Source organism: Notothenia rossii, assembly GCF_949606895.1.
Source record: "Notothenia rossii genome assembly, contig: scaffold_77, whole genome shotgun sequence".
NCBI lineage: Eukaryota > Metazoa > Chordata > Actinopteri > Perciformes > Nototheniidae > Notothenia > Notothenia rossii.
In genome coordinates this window covers 165001-187500 of record NW_027639515.1, presented here as the reverse complement: position 1 = coordinate 187500, position 22500 = coordinate 165001, and the positions used below count along the sequence as shown (strand labels likewise).

The following is a 22500-nucleotide window of genomic DNA, read 5'->3' as shown; positions in this document are numbered from 1 at the left end:
TGACCCACACACACCTGAGTAGGTCTCACTCTGACCTACACACACCTGAGCAGGTCTCACTCTGACCTACACACACCTGAGCAGGTCTCACTCTGACCCACACACACCTGAGTAGGTCTCACTCTGACCTACACACACCTGAGCAGGTCTCACTCTGACCCACACACACCTGAGCAGGTCTCACTCTGATCCACACACACCTGAGCAGGTCTCACTCTGACCCACACACACCTGAGCAGGTCTCACTCTGACCCACACACACCTGAGCAGGTCTCACTCTGACCCACACACACCTGAGCAGGTCTCACTCTCATCTGAAACCTGTCTCTCTCATCTGAAACCTGTCTCTCTGCTGAAACCTGTCTCTCTCAGCTGAAACCTGTCTCTCTCATCTGAAACCTGTCTCTCTCATCTGAAACCTGTCTGTCTCTCTGCTGAAACCTGTCTCTCATCTGAAACCTGTCTCTCATCTGAAACCTGTCCCTCTCAGCTGAAACCTGTCCCTCTCAGCTGAAACCTGTCCCTCTCATCTGAAACCTGTCTCTCTATTGAAACCTATTTGTCTCTCATCTGAAACCTGTCCCTCTCATCTGAAACCTGTCCCTCTCATCTGAAACCTGTCTGTCTCATCTGAAACCTGTCTCTCTCATCTGAAACCTGTCTGTCTCATCTGAAACCTGTCTCTCTCATCTGAAACCTGTCTGTCTCATCTGAAACCTGTCTGTCTCATCTGAAACTTGTCTGTCTCTCTGCTGAAACCTGTCTGTCTCATCTGAAACTTGTCTGTCTCTCTGCTGAAACCTGTCCGTCTCTCTCAGGTGAAGTCTGGGGGTCAGACAGGTGTTCAGTCTCAGGTGTTGGACGTCCTCAGTCTGGCGGAGCTGCAGCGTCTCAGAGTCCCTCACACCGACGACAGCCTGAAGTACCAGTACAGCCTGCAGCAAGACAGATACGGTACTGTCTCACCCTCCGCCTTACTCACCAGTCTTCATTTAATTTAATTTCAAACCTTTATTTAATCAGGTTGGTCCCATTGAGATCATAGATCTCTTTTTCAAGGGAGACCTGCAGCATATAGGTTCCACATGAAACATAAAACAATAAAGGACATCATACATTATATTTACAGGATACATTTACATAGTTATAGACATTTACAAGTGCCCATAGTATCAACGAGCATTTCATTTAGCCTAGCTTTAAAAACATGCAGAGGAATGAGATCGCTCAGTTTCAATTCTTGCTGAAGATTGTTCCAAGCAAGTGGAGCTGCGCACATAGAAGCTGTCTCACCTAAGACAGTCCTTGCTCTTGGGACATCTAACAATACTACATCATGAGATCTCAGACCATAGCTGCTTACAGCTCTCTGTGTGATCAGAGAGCTGATATAATACGGGAGTTTACCCAACATGGCTTTATAGATAAACGTGTACCAGTGACTGAGCCTCCGTACAGTGAGTGAAGGCAGACCTGCCCTTGCATACAGGGTACAGTGATGGGTTAATGCTTTACTGTTTGTCACAAATCTCAGAGCACTGTGATACGCAGCATCTAGTTTGACCAGGCAATGGGCAGGTGCATTCATATAGATCAGATCACCATAGTCCAGCACAGGTCAAAAGGTCACAGAGCCTTTTCCTGGCCTCAAGCGAGAAACAGGACTTATTCCTGAAAAAGAAACCTAGCCTAACCCTCAGCTTTCTAAGCAGGTTATTGACATGAAGTTTAAAAGAGAGACAATCATCAAGCCAGATACCAAGGTATTTGTAACAGGCAACCACTTCAAGTTTTGTTCCTTGCGTTGATACAATATCTAAAACAGGCTCTGGTCTCTTTTTAGCTTTTGAAAAGAGCATTACCTTGGTTTGATCAACATTTAAAAGAAGCTTGAGTTCAGAGAGCTGAGTCTGAATAATGTTAAAAACAGCCTGTAATTTAACACCAGCCTCCTGAATGGAGGGACCTGCTCAGTACATCACGGTATCGTCCGCATACAAATGTAAAGTAGCTTCATCCACATTTTCACCTAAGCTGTTGATATATATGGAGAATAAAAGTGGACCTAAAACAGAACCTTGAGGAACACCATTAGTAATGTTTAACCACTCAGAAGACAGCCCATCAAAGTGAACACATTGGGACCTTTCAGAGAGGTAGTTCACAAACCACCCACTGCATGGCTGGATATGCCAATACTGAGTAGCCTCTGCTTTAAGATGTGATGATCGACGGTATCAAACGCTTTGGACAGGTCAATAAATAGAGCTGCACAACTCTGCTTATTATCTAAAATACTCGTAATGTCATTCAACACTTTCATTGTGGCAGTGATGGTGCTGTGTTGCTTTCTGAAGCCTGACTGATGTTTAGACAGGATGTCATTCTTACATAAAAACTCCTTTACCTGTTCACTCACTAGGCGTTCAAGAACCTTCGCCAGAACTGACAACTTAGAGATTGGCCTATAATTATTTAATAAGGTGGCTTCCCCTCCTTTTAGCAAAGGGAAGACATACGCTGACTTCCACAATTTTGGAATTGCATTTGTGTTGAGTGTCTCACCTGTCTCTGCCTTACCCTCCGCCTGTCTCACTTGCTGTTGTCTCACCTGTTTGTCTCACCTGTCTCTCCTTTCTGTCTCACCTGTCTCACCTTTCTGTCTCACCTGTCTGTCTCTCCGGTCCGTCTCACCTGTCTGTCTCACCTGTCTGTCTCACCTGTCTGTCTCTCCTGTCTGTCTCACCTGTCTCCCAGTGTTCCCAGCATGCAGTGCGTTGGTGCTGGCCCTGTATGATGGCAGCTCTCTGGTCTCACCTGTCTGTCTCTCACCTGTCTCACCTGTCTGTCTCCCAGTGTTCCCAGCATGCAGTGCGGTGGTGCTGGCCCTGTATGACGGCAGCTCTCTGGTCTCGGAGGTGGGGGAGGGGCAGCGCTGCTTCGTGGTTCTGGATCAGACCTGTTTCTACTCTGAACAGGGGGGGCAGTCACACGACCAGGGATACTTCACCCGGGACGGTCTGCAGGTGAGAGGGGAAATGCATCATGGGAAGTTTACCTGCCCATTAGCTTCTGTTAGCGTAGCTCTGACTGTTTCCTGTCTCAGGACGTCCCGTTTCCTGTGGAGGCCGTGGAGCAGGCGGGGGGGTACGTTGTGCATCAGGTGACCACAGCTGGACCCCTGAAGACCGGAGACCAGGTGCAGCTCCACCTGGACCAGGTACACAGAAACACACACACACACACACACACACACACACACACACACACACACACACACACACACACACACACACACACACACACACACACACACACACACACACACACACACACACACACACACACACACACTGTTTTCCTCTGTTTACATCCTGCTGCTTTAAATCTGTGTTCTAACTGAGGGATCAGAGCTGATTATACAGGTCCCTCCCCAGGTCCACGTTATGCAGGTTAATGATAACTAGTCCCTCCCCAGGTCCACGTTATACAGATTAATGATAACTAGTCCCTCCCCAGGTCCACGTTATACAGGTTAATGATAACTAGTCCCTCCCCAGGTCCACGTTATGCAGGTTAATGATAACTAGTCCCTCCCCAGGTCCACGTTATACAGGTTAATGATAACTAGTCTCTCCTCAGGTCCACGTCATACAGGTTAATGATAACTAGTCTCTCCCCAGGTCCACGTTATACAGGTTAATGATAACTAGTCTCTCCCCAGGTCCACGTTATGCAGGTTAATGATAACTAGTCCCTCCCCAGGTCCACGTTATACAGGTTAATGATAACTAGTCCCTCCCCAGGTCCACGTTATACAGGTTAATGATAACTAGTCCCTCCCCAGGTCCATATCATACAGGCTAATGATAACTAGTCCCTCCCCAGTCCCATATCATACAGGCTAATGATAACTAGTCCCTCCCCAGGTCCACGTTATACAGGCTAATGATAACTAGTCTCTCCCCAGTTCCATATCATACAGGCTAATGATAACTAGTCTCTCCTCAGGTCCACGTTATACAGGCTAATGATAACTAGTCCCTCCCCAGGTCCACGTTATACAGGCTAATGATAACTAGTCTCTCCCCAGGTCCACGTTATACAGGCTAATGATAACTAGTCCCTCCCCAGGTCCACGTTATACAGGTTAATGATAACTAGTCCCTCCCCGGGTCCATATCATACAGGCTAATGATAACTAGTCTCTCCCCAGTTCCATATCATACAGGCTAATGATAACTAGTCCCTCCCCAGGTCCACGTCATACAGGTTAATGATAACTAGTCCCTCCCCGGGTCCATATCATACAGGCTAATGATAACTAGTCTCTCCCCAGGTCCACGTCATACAGGCTAATGATAACTAGTCCCTCCCCAGGCCCATATCATACAGGCTAATGATAACTAGTCTCTCCCCAGGTCCACGTTATACAGGCTAATGATAACTAGTCCCTCCCCAGGTCCACGTTATACAGGCTAATGATAACTAGTCCCTCCCCAGGTCCATATCATACAGGCTAATGATAACTAGTCCCTCCCCAGTTCCATATCATACAGGCTAATGATAACTAGTCCCTCCCCAGGTCCACGTCATACAGGTTAATGATAACTAGTCCCTCCCCAGGTCCATATCATACAGGCTAATGATAACTAGTCTCTCCCCAGGTCCACGTCATACAGGCTAATGATAACTAGTCCCTCCCCAGGTCCATATCATACAGGCTAATGATAACTAGTCCCTCCCCAGGCCCATATCATACAGGATAATGATAACTAGTCCCTCCCCAGGTCCATATCATACAGGCTAATGATAACTAGTCCCTCCCCAGTTCCATATCATACAGGTTAATGATAACTAGTCCCTCCCCAGGTCCACGTCATACAGGTTAATGATAACTAGTCCCTCCCCAGTTCCATATCATACAGGTTAATGATAACTAGTCTCTCCCCAGGTCCATATCATACAGGTTAATGATAACTAGTCCCTCCCCAGTTCCATATCATACAGGTTAATGATAACTAGTCTCTCCCCAGGTCCATATCATACAGGTTAATGATAACTAGTCCCTCCCCAGGTCCATATCATACAGGTTAATGATAACTAGTCCCTCCCCCGGTCCATATCATACAGGCTAATGATAACTAGTCCCTCCCCCGGTCCATATCATACAGGCTAATGATAACTAGTCCCTCCCCAGGTCCATATCATACAGGCTAATGATAACTAGTCCCTCCCCAGGTCCATATCATACAGGCTAATGATAACTAGTCCCTCCCCAGGTCCATATCATACAGGCTAATGATAACTAGTCCCTCCCCAGGCCCATATCATACAGGATAATGATAACTAGTCCCTCCCCAGGTCCATATCATACAGGTTAATGATAACTAGTCCCTCCCCCGGTCCATATCATACAGGTTAATGATAACTAGTCCCTCCTTAGGTCCATATCATACAGGTTAATGATAACTAGTCCCTCCCCCGGTCCATATCATACAGGCTAATGATAACTAGTCCCTCCCCAGGTCCATATCATACAGGTTAATGATAACTAGTCCCTCCCCCGGTCCATATCATACAGGTTAATGATAACTAGTCCCTCCCCCGGTCCATATCATACAGGTTAATGATAACTAGTCCCTCCTTAGGTCCATATCATACAGGTTAATGATAACTAGTCCCTCCCCCGGTCCATATCATACAGGCTAATGATAACTAGTCCCTCCCCAGGTCCATATCATACAGGTTAATGATAACTAGTCCCTCCCCCGGTCCATATCATACAGGTTAATGATAACTAGTCCCTCCTTAGGTCCACGTCATACAGGATAATGATAACTAGTCCCTCCCCCGGTCCATATCATACAGGCTAATGATAACTAGTCCCTCCCCAGGTCCATATCATACAGGTTAATGATAACTAGTCCCTCCCCAGGTCCATATCATACAGGCTAATGATAACTAGTCCCTCCTTAGGTCCATATCATACAGGCTAATGATAACTAGTCCCTCCCCAGGTCCATATCATACAGGCTAATGATAACTAGTCCCTCCCCAGGCCCATATCATACAGGATAATGATAACTAGTCCCTCCCCAGGTCCATATCATACAGGTTAATGATAACTAGTCCCTCCCCCGGTCCATATCATACAGGCTAATGATAACTAGTCCCTCCCCAGGTCCATATCATACAGGCTAATGATAACTAGTCCCTCCCCAGGTCCATATCATACAGGGTAATGATAACTAGTCCCTCCCCAGGTCCATATTATACAGGTTAATGATAACTAGTCTCTCCCCAGGTCCATATTATACAGGTTAATGATAACTAGTCCCTCCCCCGGTCCATATCATACAGGCTAATGATAACTAGTCCCTCCCCCGGTCCATATTATACAGGTTAATGATAACTAGTCCCTCCCCCGGTCCATATTATACAGGTTAATGATAACTAGTCCCTCCCCCGGTCCATATCATACAGGCTAATGATAACTAGTCCCTCCCCCGGTCCATATTATACAGGTTAATGATAACTAGTCCCTCCCCAGGTTCATATCATACAGGTTAATGATAACTAGTCCCTCCCCAGGTCCATATCATACAGGTTAATGATAACTAGTCCCTCCCCAGGTCCATATCATACAGGCTAATGATAACTAGTCCCTCCCCAGGTCCATATCATACAGGTTAATGATAACTAGTCCCTCCCCCGGTCCATATCATACAGGTTAATGATAACTAGTCCCTCCCCAGGTCCATATCATACAGGTTAATGATAACTAGTCCCTCCCCAGGTCCATATCATACAGGCTAATGATAACTAGTCCCTCCCCAGGCCCATATCATACAGGATAATGATAACTAGTCCCTCCCCAGGTCCATATCATACAGGTTAATGATAACTAGTCCCTCCCCCGGTCCATATCATACAGGCTAATGATAACTAGTCCCTCCCCAGGTCCATATCATACAGGCTAATGATAACTAGTCCCTCCCCAGGCCCATATCATACAGGCTAATGATAACTAGTCCTTCCCCAGGTCCATATCATACAGGCTAATGATAACTAGTCCCTCCCCAGTTCCATATCATACAGGATAATGATAGCTAGTCCCTCCCCAGGTCCATATCATACAGGCTAATGATAACTAGTCCCTCCCCAGGTCCACGTCATACAGGATAATGATAACTAGTCCCTCCCCAGGTCCATATCATACAGGGTAATGATAACTAGTCCCTCCCCAGTTCCATATCATACAGGATAATGATAGCTAGTCCCTCCCCAGGTCCATATCATACAGGGTAATGATAACTAGTCCCTCCCCAGTTCCATATCATACAGGATAATGATAACTAGTCCCTCCCCCGGTCCATATCATACAGGCTAATGATAACTAGTCCCTCCCCAGGTCCATATCATACAGGCTAATGATAACTAGTCCCTCCCCAGGTCCATATCATACAGGGTAATGATAACTAGTCTCTCCCCAGGTCCATATCATACAGGGTAATGATAACTAGTCCCTCCCCAGGTCCATATCATACAGGCTAATGATAACTAGTCCCTCCTTAGGTCCATATCATACAGGCTAATGATAACTAGTCTCTCCCCAGGTCCATATCATACAGGCTAATGATAACTAGTCCCTCCCCCGGTCCATATCATACAGGCTAATGATAACTAGTCCCTCCCCAGGTCCATATCATACAGGCTAATGATAACTAGTCCCTCCCCAGGTCCATATCATACAGGCTAATGATAACTAGTCCCTCCCCAGGTCCATATCATACAGGCTAATGATAACTAGTCCCTCCCCCGGTCCATATCATACAGGCTAATGATAACTAGTCCCTCCCCAGGTCCATATCATACAGGCTAATGATAACTAGTCCCTCCCCAGGTCCATATCATACAGGGTAATGATAACTAGTCCCTCCCCAGGTCCATATCATACAGGTTAATGATAACTAGTCCCTCCCCAGGTCCATATCATACAGGGTAATGATAACTAGTCCCTCCCCAGTTCCATATCATACAGGGTAATGATAACTAGTCCCTCCCCAGGTCCATATCATACAGGTTAATGATAACTAGTCCCTCCCCAGGTCCATATCATACAGGCTAATGATAACTAGTCCCTCCCCAGGTCCATATCATACAGGGTAATGATAACTAGTCCCTCCCCAGGTCCATATCATACAGGCTAATGATAACTAGTCTCTCCTCAGGTCCACGTCATACAGGGTAATGATAACTAGTCCCTCCCCAGGTCCATATCATACAGGCTAATGATAACTAGTCCCTCCCCAGGTCCATATCATACAGGCTAATGATAACTAGTCTCTCCTCAGGTCCACGTCATACAGGCTAATGATAACTAGTCCCTCCCCAGGTCCATATCATACAGGCTAATGATAACTAGTCCCTCCCCAGGTCCATATCATACAGGCTAATGATAACTAGTCCCTCCCCCGGTCCATATCATACAGGCTAATGATAACTAGTCCCTCCCCAGGTCCATATCATACAGGCTAATGATAACTAGTCCCTCCCCAGGTCCATATCATACAGGCTAATGATAACTAGTCTCTCCCCAGGTCCATATTATACAGGCTAATGATAACTAGTCCCTCCCCAAGTCCATATCATACAGGCTAATGATAACTAGTCCCTCCCCAGTTCCATATCATACAGGCTAATGATAACTAGTCCCTCCCCAGGTCCACGTCATACAGGCTAATGATAACTAGTCCCTCCCCAGGTCCATATCATACAGGCTAATGATAACTAGTCCCTCCCCCGGTCCATATCATACAGGCTAATGATAACTAGTCCCTCCCCAGGTCCATATCATACAGGCTAATGATAACTAGTCCCTCCCCAGGTCCATATCATACAGGCTAATGATAACTAGTCTCTCCCCAGGTCCATATTATACAGGCTAATGATAACTAGTCCCTCCCCAAGTCCATATCATACAGGCTAATGATAACTAGTCTCTCCCCAGTTCCATATCATACAGGCTAATGATAACTAGTCTCTCCTCAGGTCCATATCATACAGGCTAATGATAACTAGTCCCTCCCCAGGTCCATATCATACAGGCTAATGATAACTAGTCCCTCCCCAGGTCCACGTCATACAGGCTAATGATAACTAGTCTCTCCTCAGGTCCACGTCATACAGGCTAATGATAACTAGTCCCTCCCCAGGTCCACGTCATACAGGCTAATGATAACTAGTCCCTCCCCAGGTCCACGTCATACAGGCTAATGATAACTAGTCTCTCCTCAGGTCCACGTCATACAGGCTAATGATAACTAGTCTCTCCTCAGGTCCACGTCATACAGGCTAATGATAACTAGTCCCTCCCCCGGTCCACGTCATACAGGCTAATGATAACTAGTCTCTCCTCAGGTCCACGTCATACAGGCTAATGATAACTAGTCCCTCCCCCGGTCCACGTCATACAGGCTAATGATAACTAGTCTCTCCCCAGTTCCATATCATACAGGTTAATGATAACTAGTCCCTCCCCAGGTCCACGTCATACAGGCTAATGATAACTAGTCCCTCCCCAGGTCCATATCATACAGGCTAATGATAACTAGTCCCTCCCCAGGTCCATATCATACAGGCTAATGATAACTAGTCCTTCCCCAGGTCCACGTCATACAGGCTAATGATAACTAGTCCTTCCCCAGGTCCACGTCATACAGGCTAATGATAACTAGTCTCTCCCCAGGTCCATATCATACAGGTTAATGATAAATAGTCCCTCCCCAGGTCCACGTCATACAGGCTAATGATAACTAGTCTCTCCCCAGGTCCACGTCATACAGGCTAATGATAACTAGTCCCTCCCCAGGTCCATATCATATAGGCTAATGATAACTAGTCCTTCCCCAGGTCCACGTCATACAGGCTAATGATAACTAGTCCTTCCCCAGGTCCACGTCATACAGGTTAATGATAACTAGTCCCTCCCCAGGTCCATATCATACAGGCTAATGATAACTAGTCCCTCCCCAGGTCCACGTTATGCAGGTTAATGATAACTAGTCTCTCCCCAGGTCCATATCATACAGGCTAATGATAACTAGTCTCTCCCCAGGTCCATATCATACAGGCTAATGATAACTAGTCCCTCCCCAGGTTCATATCATACAGGCTAATGATAATTAGTCTCTCCCCAGGTCCATATCATACAGGTTAATGATAACTAGTCCCTCCCCAGGTCCATATCATACAGGCTAATGATAATTAGTCTCTCCCCAGGTCCATATCATACAGGCTAATGATAACTAGTCCCTCCCCAGGTCCACGTTATGCAGGTTAATGATAACTAGTCTCTCCCCAGGTCCATATCATACAGGCTAATGATAACTAGTCTCTCCCCAGGTCCACGTCATACAGGCTAATGATAATTAGTCTCTCCCCAGGTCCATATCATACAGGCTAATGATAACTAGTCCCTCCCCAGGTCCACGTTATGCAGGTTAATGATAACTAGTCTCTCCCCAGGTCCATATCATACAGGCTAATGATAACTAGTCCCTCCCCAGGTCCACGTCATACAGGCTAATGATAACTAGTCCCTCCCCAGGTCCACGTTATGCAGGTTAATGATAACTAGTCTCTCCCCAGGTTCATATCATACAGGCTAATGATAACTAGTCCCTCCCCAGTTCCATATCATACAGGCTAATGATAACTAGTCTCTCCCCAGGTCCATATCATACAGGCTAATGATAACTAGTCCCTCCCCCGGTCCATATCATACAGGCTAATGATAACTAGTCCCTCCCCAGGTCCACGTCATACAGGCTAATGATAACTAGTCCCTCCCCAGGTCCACGTCATACAGGCTAATGATAACTAGTCTCTCCACAGGTCCACGTTATGCAGGTTAATGATAACTAGTCTCTCCCCAGGTCCATATCATACAGGCTAATGATAACTAGTCTCTCCCCAGGTCCATATCATACAGGCTAATGATAACTAGTCCCTCCCCCGGTCCATATCATACAGGCTAATGATAACTAGTCCCTCCCCAGGTCCACGTCATACAGGCTAATGATAACTAGTCCCTCCCCAGGTCCACGTCATACAGGCTAATGATAACTAGTCTCTCCCCAGGTCCATATCATACAGGTTAATGATAACTAGTCCCTCCCCAGGTCTATATCATACAGGTTAATGATAACTAGTCCCTCCCCCGGTCCATATCATACAGGCTAATGATAACTAGTCTCTCCCCAGGTCCATATCATACAGGCTAATGATAACTAGTCTCTCCCCAGGTCCATATCATACAGGCTAATGATAACTACTCCCTCCCCAGTTCCATATCATACAGGTTAATGATAACTAGTCCCTCCCCAGGTCCATATCATACAGGCTAATGATAACTAGTCTCTCCCCAGGTCCATATCATACAGGCTAATGATAACTACTCCCTCCCCAGTTCCATATCATACAGGTTAATGATAACTAGTCCCTCCCCAGGTCCATATCATACAGGCTAATGATAACTAGTCTCTCCCCAGGTCCATATCATACAGGCTAATGATAACTAGTCCCTCCCCAGGTCCATATCATACAGGCTAATGATAACTAGTCCCTCCCCAAGTCCATATCATACAGGCTAATGATAACTAGTCCCTCCCCAAGTCCATATCATACAGGTTAATGATAACTAGTCCCTCCCCAGGTCCATATCATACAGGCTAATGATAACTAGTCCCTCCCCAAGTCCATATCATACAGGTTAATGATAACTAGTCCCTCCCCAGGTCCATATCATACAGGCTAATGATAACTAGTCCCTCCCCAGGTCCATATCATACAGGTTAATGATAACTAGTCCCTCCCCAGGTCCATATCATACAGGTTAATGATAACTAGTCCCTCCCCAAGTCCATATCATACAGGTTAATGATAACTAGTCCCTCCCCAGGTCCATATCATACAGGTTAATGATAACTAGTCCCTCCCCAAGTCCATATCATACAGGCTAATGATAACTAGTCTCTCCCCAGGTCCATATCATACAGGTTAATGATAACTAGTCCCTCCCCAAGTCCATATCATACAGGTTAATGATAACTAGTCCCTCCCCAGGTCCATATCATACAGGTTAATGATAACTAGTCCCTCCCCAGGTCCATATCATACAGGTTAATGATAACTAGTCTCTCCCCAGGTCCATATCATACAGGTTAATGATAACTAGTCCCTCCCCAGGTCCATATCATACAGGTTAATGATAACTAGTCTCTCCCCAGGTCCATATCATACAGGCTAATGATAACTAGTCTCTCCCCAGGTCCATATCATACAGGTTAATGATAACTAGTCCCTCCCCAAGTCCATATCATACAGGTTAATGATAACTAGTCTCTCCCCAGGTCCATATCATACAGGTTAATGATAACTAGTCTCTCCCCAGGTCCATATCATACAGGCTAATGATAACTAGTCCCTCCCCAGGTCCATATCATACAGGTTAATGATAACTAGTCCCTCCCCAGGTCCACAGAATGTCCCTCATGGTGAACCACACAGCGACTCACCTCCTGAACTTCTCTCTGAAGACGGTTCTCGGGGACTCGGTCCAACAGAGAGGATCCCACGTCTCAGCTGAGAGACTCCGCTTCGACTTCAGCTGCAAGGTGACTCTCTCTCTCTCTCTGTCTCTCTCTCTCTGTCTCTGTCTCTGTTTCTGTCTCTGTCTCTCTCTCTGTCTCTCTCTCTGTCTCTCTCTCTCTGTCTCTCTCTCTCTCTCTCTCTGATTGTGAGTGGACTGGTGAGTATAGCGGAGAGCGATCGTTTAAAGTTTACAACTTTTCAAACCATTGTTAACAATTCACTTTTCTCTGGGTGATAGTTGATGTCTTTGTGCATCATTTCACCGACTTTGGGTTTTGTTGGTGTTGTTGTTGTTTGGTTGCACTGGTGAATTGTTTGTCTAATTGTTTGTCTAGCGGCTGCAGCTGCAGTCACGCCGCCCGGCATGGCGTTCCGTGGCAGCTGCGCTGGTTTAGAGAAGCTGACTCGCCAACACGCCATCAAGCTCTCTCCACCTGTCGGTGTGTCGGTGGAGGAGTGTGGTCTGGCTGTGGGGGCTGTGGTGGGATATGGCAGAGTCAAATCTGCTTCCCGCATGAATAGTGCAGTGGTTATTTTTTAGACTGCAGTGAGAAAGCTAACCAGCTGGTGGAGAGCGGGCTAGTGATTAAAGGGACGCTGTTACCCGTGCTACCCCTTGTCACTCCAGCTAAAAAAGTCCTCATCTCTAATGTACCCCCGTTTCTGAGAAACGAGTTGTTGGAGAGAGAGCTGGCTCGACACGGGCAGCTTGCGTCTCCCATTAAGTTGATCCCCCTGGGCTGTAAATCCCCGCACCTCGAGCACGTTGTGTCTTTTAGGAAACAGGTGCTTATGGTCCTGATGAAGGGGAACTTAATCTGGCTCTCAAGTTCAAAATTGATGATTTTGTGTATACTGTCCATGTTACGTCTGACCTTTTGGGATGTGATGGTTGTGGAGCGGCAGGACACCTGATCCGCGCGTGCCCGGAGAGGGCGGGTGACGCGCCCGTGGTGTCCGCGCTCGCAGCCGGCCCGACGGTGCCCGCGGCGGAGCCGCTACCGGTTGCCTTGTTCACGGCCAGGCCGCCGGTGCTGGGGTCCGGGCCGCCGGTGCTGGGGTCCGCGCCGGAAACGCCGGTGGTGGAACCGCAGGTCAGTCGGTCCGTGGCAGAGCCAACGGTTTCACGCGTAGAAAGCACACAGGCAGACAGTATCACACACACAGACACTCAGGTCACACAGGAAGCAGATAGTGAGCACACTGCAGCCAGAGGGGCTGAGTCTGTTCTGGAGGATGTGGTAATGGATGAGGATTTATTAAGGTTACGTGTTAAAAGGAAAAAGGAACAAGTGAGCAAAGGAAGTGTGGCTCAAAAAGGGAAGGTGTCAAAGAAGGAGTCGCTGTGTTCCTCCTCTCAGCCAGAGGGAGTCTCAGAGGACTCAGAGGACAGTGAGTCACTCTTTGACATCGTTGAGGTAGCAAAGGGAGAGGAGTACTCTTTCCAGAGGATCAGAGCGCAGAAATAGTGGAGGGGTTGCCATTCTCTTTGCGAGGGGCTTTACACCCTTCTCCTGTACGGTCGATGAGGTCGTCCCAGGACACTTGCTCAAAATAAATGCTGAATTTGAAAAAGTTAAAATATGTTTATAAATATTTCTGCTCCCCGTGTGGGCGCAGAGAGGCTTTTGTTTTTTGAGAAACTGAAACACACTCTTAGCACCTGTGATAGTGAGGAGTATCTGTTCCTGGGGGGTCACTTCAACTGAGAACCCTGTGCTGGAGAGGAACCACCAGGAACCACATGCTGCCTCGAGGAGTGCCTTCATAAGACTAACAGAAAGCTTTGAGCTGTGTGATGGAGGCACTCCCACCCGGGCCAGCGGCAGGACACGTGGGGGCACTCCCACCCGGGCCAGCTGCAGGACACGTGGGGGCACTCCCACCCGGGCCAGCGGCAGGACACGTGGGGGCACTCCCACCCGGGCCAGCGGCAGGACACGTGGGGGCACTCCCACCCGGGCCAGCGGCAGGACACGTGGGGGCACTCCAGGGATAACCTGTGGTCTCTAGCTAGGCTGGATCGTGTCTATGTTTTGAATCATCACATTAATGTGAGCAGAAGCTGCTCCATCAGTCCACTGGGAGTCTCTGACCATTCCCTCGTACAAGTCTCACTCTTTATTAATCATGTTCAGTGTAATAGTGCGTGTTGGCACTTTAATGCTTCTCTGTTGGCCGACAACCATTTTCAAAATGTTTTTAATTCTTTTGGGAAAACTACCGTTTATCTAAGAGTGAGTAGAATTCTCTTCAGCAGTGGTGGGATGGAGGTAAAGTGAAGATCAAGCAGCTTTGCCTGCAGTACACTTTCAATGTCACAAAGGACATGGCTAGATCTCTGAGAGCTCTGGAGAGAGAAGAGGTGGAGCTGCAGGGATCGGCAGACTCCACAGGAGAGCGAGAACATGTCAGCTCTGTCTGACCTGCTGGGGTTTTCTGCTCAGGGTGCTCTGCTCAGATCCCGGTTTCAGAACATCGTGAAGATGGATGCTCCCTCTCACTTGTTCTTTGGTCTAGAGCAGGGGTGGCCAGCCAGTCAGAGGTTAAGAGCCACATGTTGTCTATGTTACTGCAAAGAGCCGCATCCAACACAGTCACTGATACCGCTGGTTTCAGTTTCAACCACGTCACTGATGCCTGGATATATATGTTTTAAATCCTCTGGAGCAGAGAGGAGCTGTGGATTATTGTTATTGATTAATGCATCAGTGTTTCTTAGGGTCAAAAACACTAAACTCACAACTTCAAATGAAAGCGTTTAGTTTATTTAATAAAAGAGCACATGTTCAATGTGAAAAGTGACAGTAGTTATAGATTATTTGCAATTTGGTGCTAAATATATATTTAAAAAAAATAATTATATATGTTTTTTAAACACCTTGAATTTCAGGGGGGGCGCGGGCCTCTGTTGGCGGGGCGCAGCGCCCCTCCAAGACAATGGTAGGGGAAACACTGGATAGTGTTTAATCAACGATAGGTTTTCCCCCCCTCAAAGGTGATTGGTTCACTGCATCCAGGTATTATTGTGATTGGCTCTTGGGCCACATCACAATTAGACGCGCTGTCATCCTCTCATACTGACACCTGACACCACACATACACACGTAGGGAGAGCCGGGACGAAAGTCACACGGGACGAAAGTCACACGGGACGAAAGTCACACGGGACGAAAGTCACACGGGACGAAAGTAACACGGGACGAAAGTCACACGGGACGAAAGTCACACGGGACGAAAGTAACGCAGCGATTTTATCCGAGCCCAAACAACTTTGACCGGCCAAATTAGGGAAGAATGATCAGCATTCGATACTTAAAGAGCCTGTGACACGAACCCAACAACTGTTGTGCAATGAAATATTGGGCTACTAGTAATCTCGAACCGTCAGTTTAAAAAAGAAAAAGCGATACCGTTCCGATAAATATCAATAATTTCGAACATCGCGGGAAAATTCCTTCGACTCATTTTGAGGTTTTGGGGGAAGCCGGAAGTGACGTCAATGCGGGAACGCTTCACTGTGCGGCGAGAGAGCCAAACACGGACAAAGTGTGTTGTCATGCGTAGAAATTGTGAATTACTGAGTTTAGGCACGTTAATAACGTTTTAATGAAGTTGACTACAGTATATTCATATTTGTCAGTGCTTTCATGTCAATTCGGCGAACATAAACATAAATGATCGTGGTGAAGATGATGATTAAATTAAGATTAAAAATCGGTAGTGAGAGCTGCTGAATTTCCTCCCGTCAGATGTGATATAAAAACAAATCGATTATTTTTGTAAACTCAAGTGGATGAAACTACATTTATTAGTGCTTTCATGTCAATTCGGCGAACATATGATACATTAAATGATCGTGAGGATGATGATGTAAACATCATTTGTTTGAGCCGGTCTGCATTTCCTGATGAGAAAACAAACCTTAGCTTTTTGTAGTTGCAGACTCAGTGGTGTAGTGGGCGTTGGACGCGGGGGTACGCCGTACCCCCACTTATTTGAAGCATGATTTCTTTTTGTAATACTCTAATACATCTAAAATCATTGCCAGTGTTATCAGTTGCAAGTGTGTGTTTGTTGTAATAATGACGAAAACATAATAGGCAGATTTCACAGTAATTATAATAAAAACGTAGCTCAAGCATTTATGCAACTTGATTTGAAGCGTGTGTGTGTGATGGGCAGAACTGTGTGTGTAGGGTGACCAGGTGTCCCGCACTGTGCGGGACTGCACACACAGCATTTTTATTATTTGTCCCGCGTCCCACACATTGAGACTATGTCCCGCATTTGAGTGATAGTCGCGCAGAAAGGCCGGATCGGTTCGCTGACAGCCGGCACCGCCCTTTATTATTATATTGTCTAAACGGCATCATGTAAATTGCGCTGACAGGCGACACAGAGGTCCCAAAGTTGACAGTTCACAAGCGCGTCCAAAGTGTCTCCCGTCCACCCACCACCCCGTCCACCCAGTTAAACATCCCCACTACACCACTGGTTGTAGTAGGCTAGTAGGCCTACACCAACATGGATTAAACGTGTGTTTTTTTTTACCACAATGTCGGGGAAATTAATGGATAAAATGCACGGATTATTATTATTATTATTATTATTATTATTATTATTATTATTATTATTCCCACTCCGATCGGGACACTAGGTCCACCGTTTCCCCGCAGCGAGGCTCCCCCCGTTGACAGTTTACGTGGGCTGGGCTGGGTGCAGTGGCGGACTGGCCATCGGGACGAATCCCGATGGGCCGGTACCGAAGTGGGCCGGTCGGATAAGTCAATAACACATCCCCCACTCCCCCCGTTGACAGTTTACTAGTGGTACCGAAGTGGGCCGGTCGAGAGTCCCGGGATGATTTTTAGTCCCAGTCCACCACTGGCTACATGACCGTATGATCGCCCATATTGACGCACCTAATTCCTAAACTTCTAACAGATACAACATAAACCGATCCTTCAGCCTCATATGAGCTCTCAGACACGTTCAAAATTAAACTGTCATCGCTGTCTGAGCTTGCTGCTGTGTGCGCCATCGTGCGTTTACATGCAGATGCTGGGATCCTGAACGGAGCAGCTGGAGCGCTGTGCCCGCATTGACGTCACCCATAATTTGGCGGGACTTGAAGAATCCCCGAGAAGATCCAGGAAATGGTCAACACTGAAAGGCAGATTAATGGTTATCAAAGTACAAATATCCAAAATCAGTTCAGTAACGGTTTTCAAGGGGACAATATTTACTCAAATTGATGGGTTTGGATGATGGGGGGAAATCGTGTCACAGGCTCTTTAACAGACCTACTAAATATCAGGTTTAACTGTCAGGAGTAGTGTTGTCACGATACCAACATTTTGGTTTCGATGCCAAGTCAAGAATTGCGATTCAGATTCTTTTTCGATACTTTTCTTAAAAAAAGGGAAACAGTCTTAAATGTAATTATTGTGCTTTTTATTGATGCACTCGATCCAATGCTGGGCAGCTGCTTCAGTGTGCTGTGGAGCTCTACAGAACAGAGCTCTACAGAACAGTTCCAGGCCGAGCCAGAGGTGGCGCAGTCGTTCTATGAGGGCCTTCCTAACGTCCCTGAGGAGGACCATGCTGAGCTGGAGGCGGAGCTCTCTGCCCAGGAGCTGCAGGAGGCCCTGCAGAGCATGCAGAGTGGGAAGGCTCCTGGCATAGACGGCCTGCCTGCAGACTTCTATAAGGCTCTCTGGCCGGTTATAGGTGACGACCTGCTGAGTGTGCTCAGAGACAGTCTTAGTAACGGGAGGTTGCCTCTGAGTTGCAGGAGAGCTGTGCTCACTCTCCTCCCTAAGGAAGGAGACTGGCGTCCTGTGTCTCTACTCTGTACCGACTACAAGCTGCTTTCCAAAGTGTTCGCGACGAGGCTGAGGAAAGTGATGGAGCATGTCGTTCACGCAGACCAGACACACTGTGTACCCAGCAGGTTGATAACTGACAACGTGACTCTGATTCCAGATGTTTTGGACCTCTCCGGTTCATTGGGCTGTGAGCTTGGTCTGATTTCTCTAGACCAGGGGTCGGCAGCCCCTGGCACGCGTGCCAGCATTGGCACGCAGCACCGTAACCATTGGCACACTAGGAATAAGTGGAATAAGTGTGCAAAAATATTTAAATTGTATTTTCGGATCCTGAACGAGACCGCCGCCAGAGCGCGTCTCCCCGTTACCTGCAGAAGGAAGCCATGCACGCAACGCACCCCCGCTCTCTTTAACTCCAGGTGACTTTCTGCCGCTTTCCTCCGTGGTGCAGTGCTGATCGTTTCCCCACGGAGGAAAGCACTTCACTAATTGCAGTACCCATAAGGAGCTGTACAAATGCCGCAGTTTTTGCGTGGCTGTGTCTTTAGTTGAAAGCCCAGTGGCGATCTGCTCATCTCTCATCGAAATAATATGCTACAAAGGGGCGGACTGGCCATCTGTGTGTTGAACTTTCCTGTCGGCTCCCAGACCGTAGTCGAGGAGGGCAGAAGCAACAAGCTTCAGGTTCAATAACCCACTTTAGCTTCAATGACTGGAGAGAGGCGAGCTCTTCTTGGGAGGCCGTTGCATTTATTTAGCTGTTCTTCTGTTTCACAAAATACATCACAGACCTCTGTTTTTCTGCTTTCCCGTTTCACTTCCAGAAACATACACACGTTCTCTCACTGTCGCTCTACCATCCACACACACACATGCACAAGCCACACCTCTCTCTCTCTCTCTCTCTCTCTCTCTCTCTCTCTCTCTCTCTCTCTCTCTCTCTCTCTCTCTCTCTCTCTCTCTCTCTCTCTCTCTCTCTCTCTCTCTCTCTCTCTTAAAGGGACAGCGATCTCATCTCACTCTGCATGACCCTAATATCATAACATGTGTGTTCTGGAGAATCACAGAACGGACGATCGTCCTTATTATTAGGCCGTTTAAACCAATTATTTAAATGTGTTTGTTAAATTCGGCATCATGTAAGTTGCGCTGACAGGTCCACACACTGCTGCCCCGCAGAGAGGCTCTCGCGTCAGCTCCTCAACCCCCCCCCCCCCATTGATAATTCTCGATCGTTGGCACGCTGATAACAATTATATTTTAGAATGGCACTTCATATCAAAAAGGTTGCCGACCCCTGCTCTAGACCAAGAAAAGGCTTTGGACCGAGTTGAACACCAGTACTTGTGGCAGACGCTGGAAGCTTCTGGGTTCAGCTCTGGTCTCAGAGCCAAGATCCAGGTCTTGTACAGGGACATTGAGAGTGTACTGAAGATAAACGGTAGTTTGTGTGCTCCTGTTGACGCTCAGAGAGGAGTCCCACAGGCCTGCTCTCTGTCCGGGATGCTCTACTCCCTGGCCATAGAGCCCGTTTTACACCGGGTCAAAGTTACAGGGCTTCTCTTTTCCTGGCTGTAGGGATGTTTTTAAATTGTCTGCGTACGCGGAGGACATAATGGGCTTTGTTCAAAAACAAGATGACATCAATGTTTTAACTGAAACTGTGAGCAATTTTTGCAAAATCTCATCTGCTCGAGTCAACTGGGGGAAACGTGAGGCCTTAGCAGGAGGAGAGGGCGGTGTTGACAGCTTGTTGTTACCTGGGGGTCTTGGTTGAAAAAGGGCAGGGGTAAAGTACCTGGGTGTTTATCTTGGTGATGACACGTTTTGTTTGAAGAACTGGGACGGGCTTATCGAGAAAGTGGAAGGCCGGTTAAAGAAGTGGATCCTTCCCAAACTTTCTTTTAAAGGGCGTATCCTTACTTTAAACAACCTTGTTTCCTCCATGCTGGCTCACCGGCTGGCCTGCACCGACCCACCCGTAAACCTGCTGTCCAGGGTGCAGGCTCTCATGGTGGACTTCTTCTGGGACCGCATGGACTGGGTCCCTCAGAGCGTCCTGTTCCTGCCAAAGGAGGAGGGGGGACATGGCCTGGTTCACCTGGCAAGCAGAGGGGCTGCTTTCAGGCTCCGGTTCCTCCAGAGGTTCCTGACTGGACCTGCTGACCTGGTCTGGAGACCCGTAGCTCGGGCCTTATTGGAACGCTGTGGTGGGCTGGGTCTGGCTGAGTCGCTGTTCCTGATGGAGCTAAAAGGATTACGCCTGAACAATCTCTCGGGTTTCTATGGAGGTCTCTTCAAGGTGTGGGGACTACTCAAAAAAGAGAGACCAGAGTGCTGTGGCTCACTGTTCTGGCTCCTCAGAGAGCCGGTGGTCCGTGGATCTCGGTTTGTGTGTGGAGTAGGTCCTTCTCTACAACAGAGACTCTGTGAGGAGAGGACCCTCACGCTGGGCCAGGTGGTGGAGGTGTGTGGCCTCCGTCTGGACCACGCTGCAGGCCTGGCCTCACGTCTGAGCCTCAGGTCAGTCCGGGTGGTCAGCCTCCTGCTGCAGAGCTGGAAACAGCAGCTCAGCCAATCAGAGCTGGCGCTGATCGCTGCTCACTGTAACGGACTGAAGTCTCCAAATGACAATGACTCTTTTCCAGAGATCAATGTTTTCCTGACCTCAGTTCTGAGGGTTTTTTGTTAAAGTTGGACAATGTTACTGATTTGAAGTTTAGCACCATGTCCAACAAAACATTTTATTATTTGGTGACAAAGGTGCTGAATGAGAGCAGACTCCAGGAGCGAGTGAACACCCGGTGGAGAGCGCACCTGGGCCTGACTGAGGCTCAGAGGCCTGAGTGGAGAGCCCACCTGGGTCTGACTGAGGCTCAGAGGCCTGAGTGGAGAGCGCTCTGCCTCCGCTGACTAAGAGGGGGGGGGACCTCCAATGCGTTTCAGTGATCAACCCTACGGTGTCTGACGCCTGTCCTTTCTGTGAACAGAGGGAAAACATTTTTCATTGTTTTACGGAATGTGGTCGACTCCTTTGTCTTTTTCAGTTACTCACTCAGAGGTTGATTTTGTTTAATGTGTTTTTGAATCTTTTGAATTTTTTGTTGGGGCTAAAATGGTCATCTACCTCAGCAGGAGGAGTAGAGTTGCGGAATCATTGGATACCGATGCAGTTTGGATTTTCAAGCGGATGGTTAAAGCAAGACTGAATGCGGACTACGGTTACTTTGGCTTAACCAGAGATGTGGGAGAATTTGAGGCCATGTCTGATCAAAGCTTCCAGTGGAACTTATTTTCAGGCCTAAATAATGATATTCTGAACAATGTTCTATTTTCTGTGTCCCAGTTGTAAAGTCAGTGTTATCTTTTTTGAAATATCATTGTTTTTGTCTTATGTTGATTGCCACGGCCCAGGTCTGACAGTAACCTTTGAGTATATTTAAACTCTGTTGAAGTCCTTCTTTAGTCGGGCTTAACAGGATGAGACCATCTGCATACAGCAGGAACCTGATCTCTGTTCTGTGGAGCCCAGGTGGACTGTGAGCCCGGGTGGACTGTGAGCCCAGGTGGACTGTGAGCCCGGGTGGACTGTGAGTCCAGGTGGAGTGTGAGCCCGGGTGGACTGTGAGCCCGGGTGGAGTGTGAGCCCGGGTGGAGTGTGAGCCCGGGTGGAGTGTGAGCCCGGGTGGAGTGTGAGCCCAGGTGGAGTGTGAGCCCAGGTGGAGTGTGAGCCCAGGTGGAGTGTGAGCCCAGGTGGACTGTGAGTCCAGGTGGAGTGTGAGCCCGGGTGGAGTGTGAGCCCGGGTGGACTGTGAGCCCAGGTGGACTGTGAGCCCAGGTGGAGTGTGAGCCCGGGTGGACTGTGAGTCCAGGTGGAGTGTGAGCCCGGGTGGAGTGTGAGCCCGGGTGGACTGTGAGCCCAGGTGGACTGTGAGCCCAGGTGGACTGTGAGCCCGGGTGGACTGTGAGTCCAGGTGGAGTGTGAGCCCGGGTGGAGTGTGAGCCCGGGTGG

General features: G+C 47.9%; 1 protein-coding gene across 1 annotated transcript in view; it reads left to right on the top strand.

Annotated features, from left to right (window-relative positions):
* Nucleotides 1–22500, top strand: part of aars2 (alanyl-tRNA synthetase 2, mitochondrial (putative)) — a 56630-nt gene that overhangs the window by 19091 nt on the left and 15039 nt on the right. The window contains exons 11-14 of the mRNA XM_079696033.1: nucleotides 819–954; nucleotides 2857–3026; nucleotides 3107–3220; nucleotides 12540–12680. Of these exons, the coding sequence (XP_079552159.1) occupies nucleotides 819–954; nucleotides 2857–3026; nucleotides 3107–3220; nucleotides 12540–12680 (561 nt within the window). The remainder of the gene's footprint in view (nucleotides 1–818; nucleotides 955–2856; nucleotides 3027–3106; nucleotides 3221–12539; nucleotides 12681–22500) is intronic.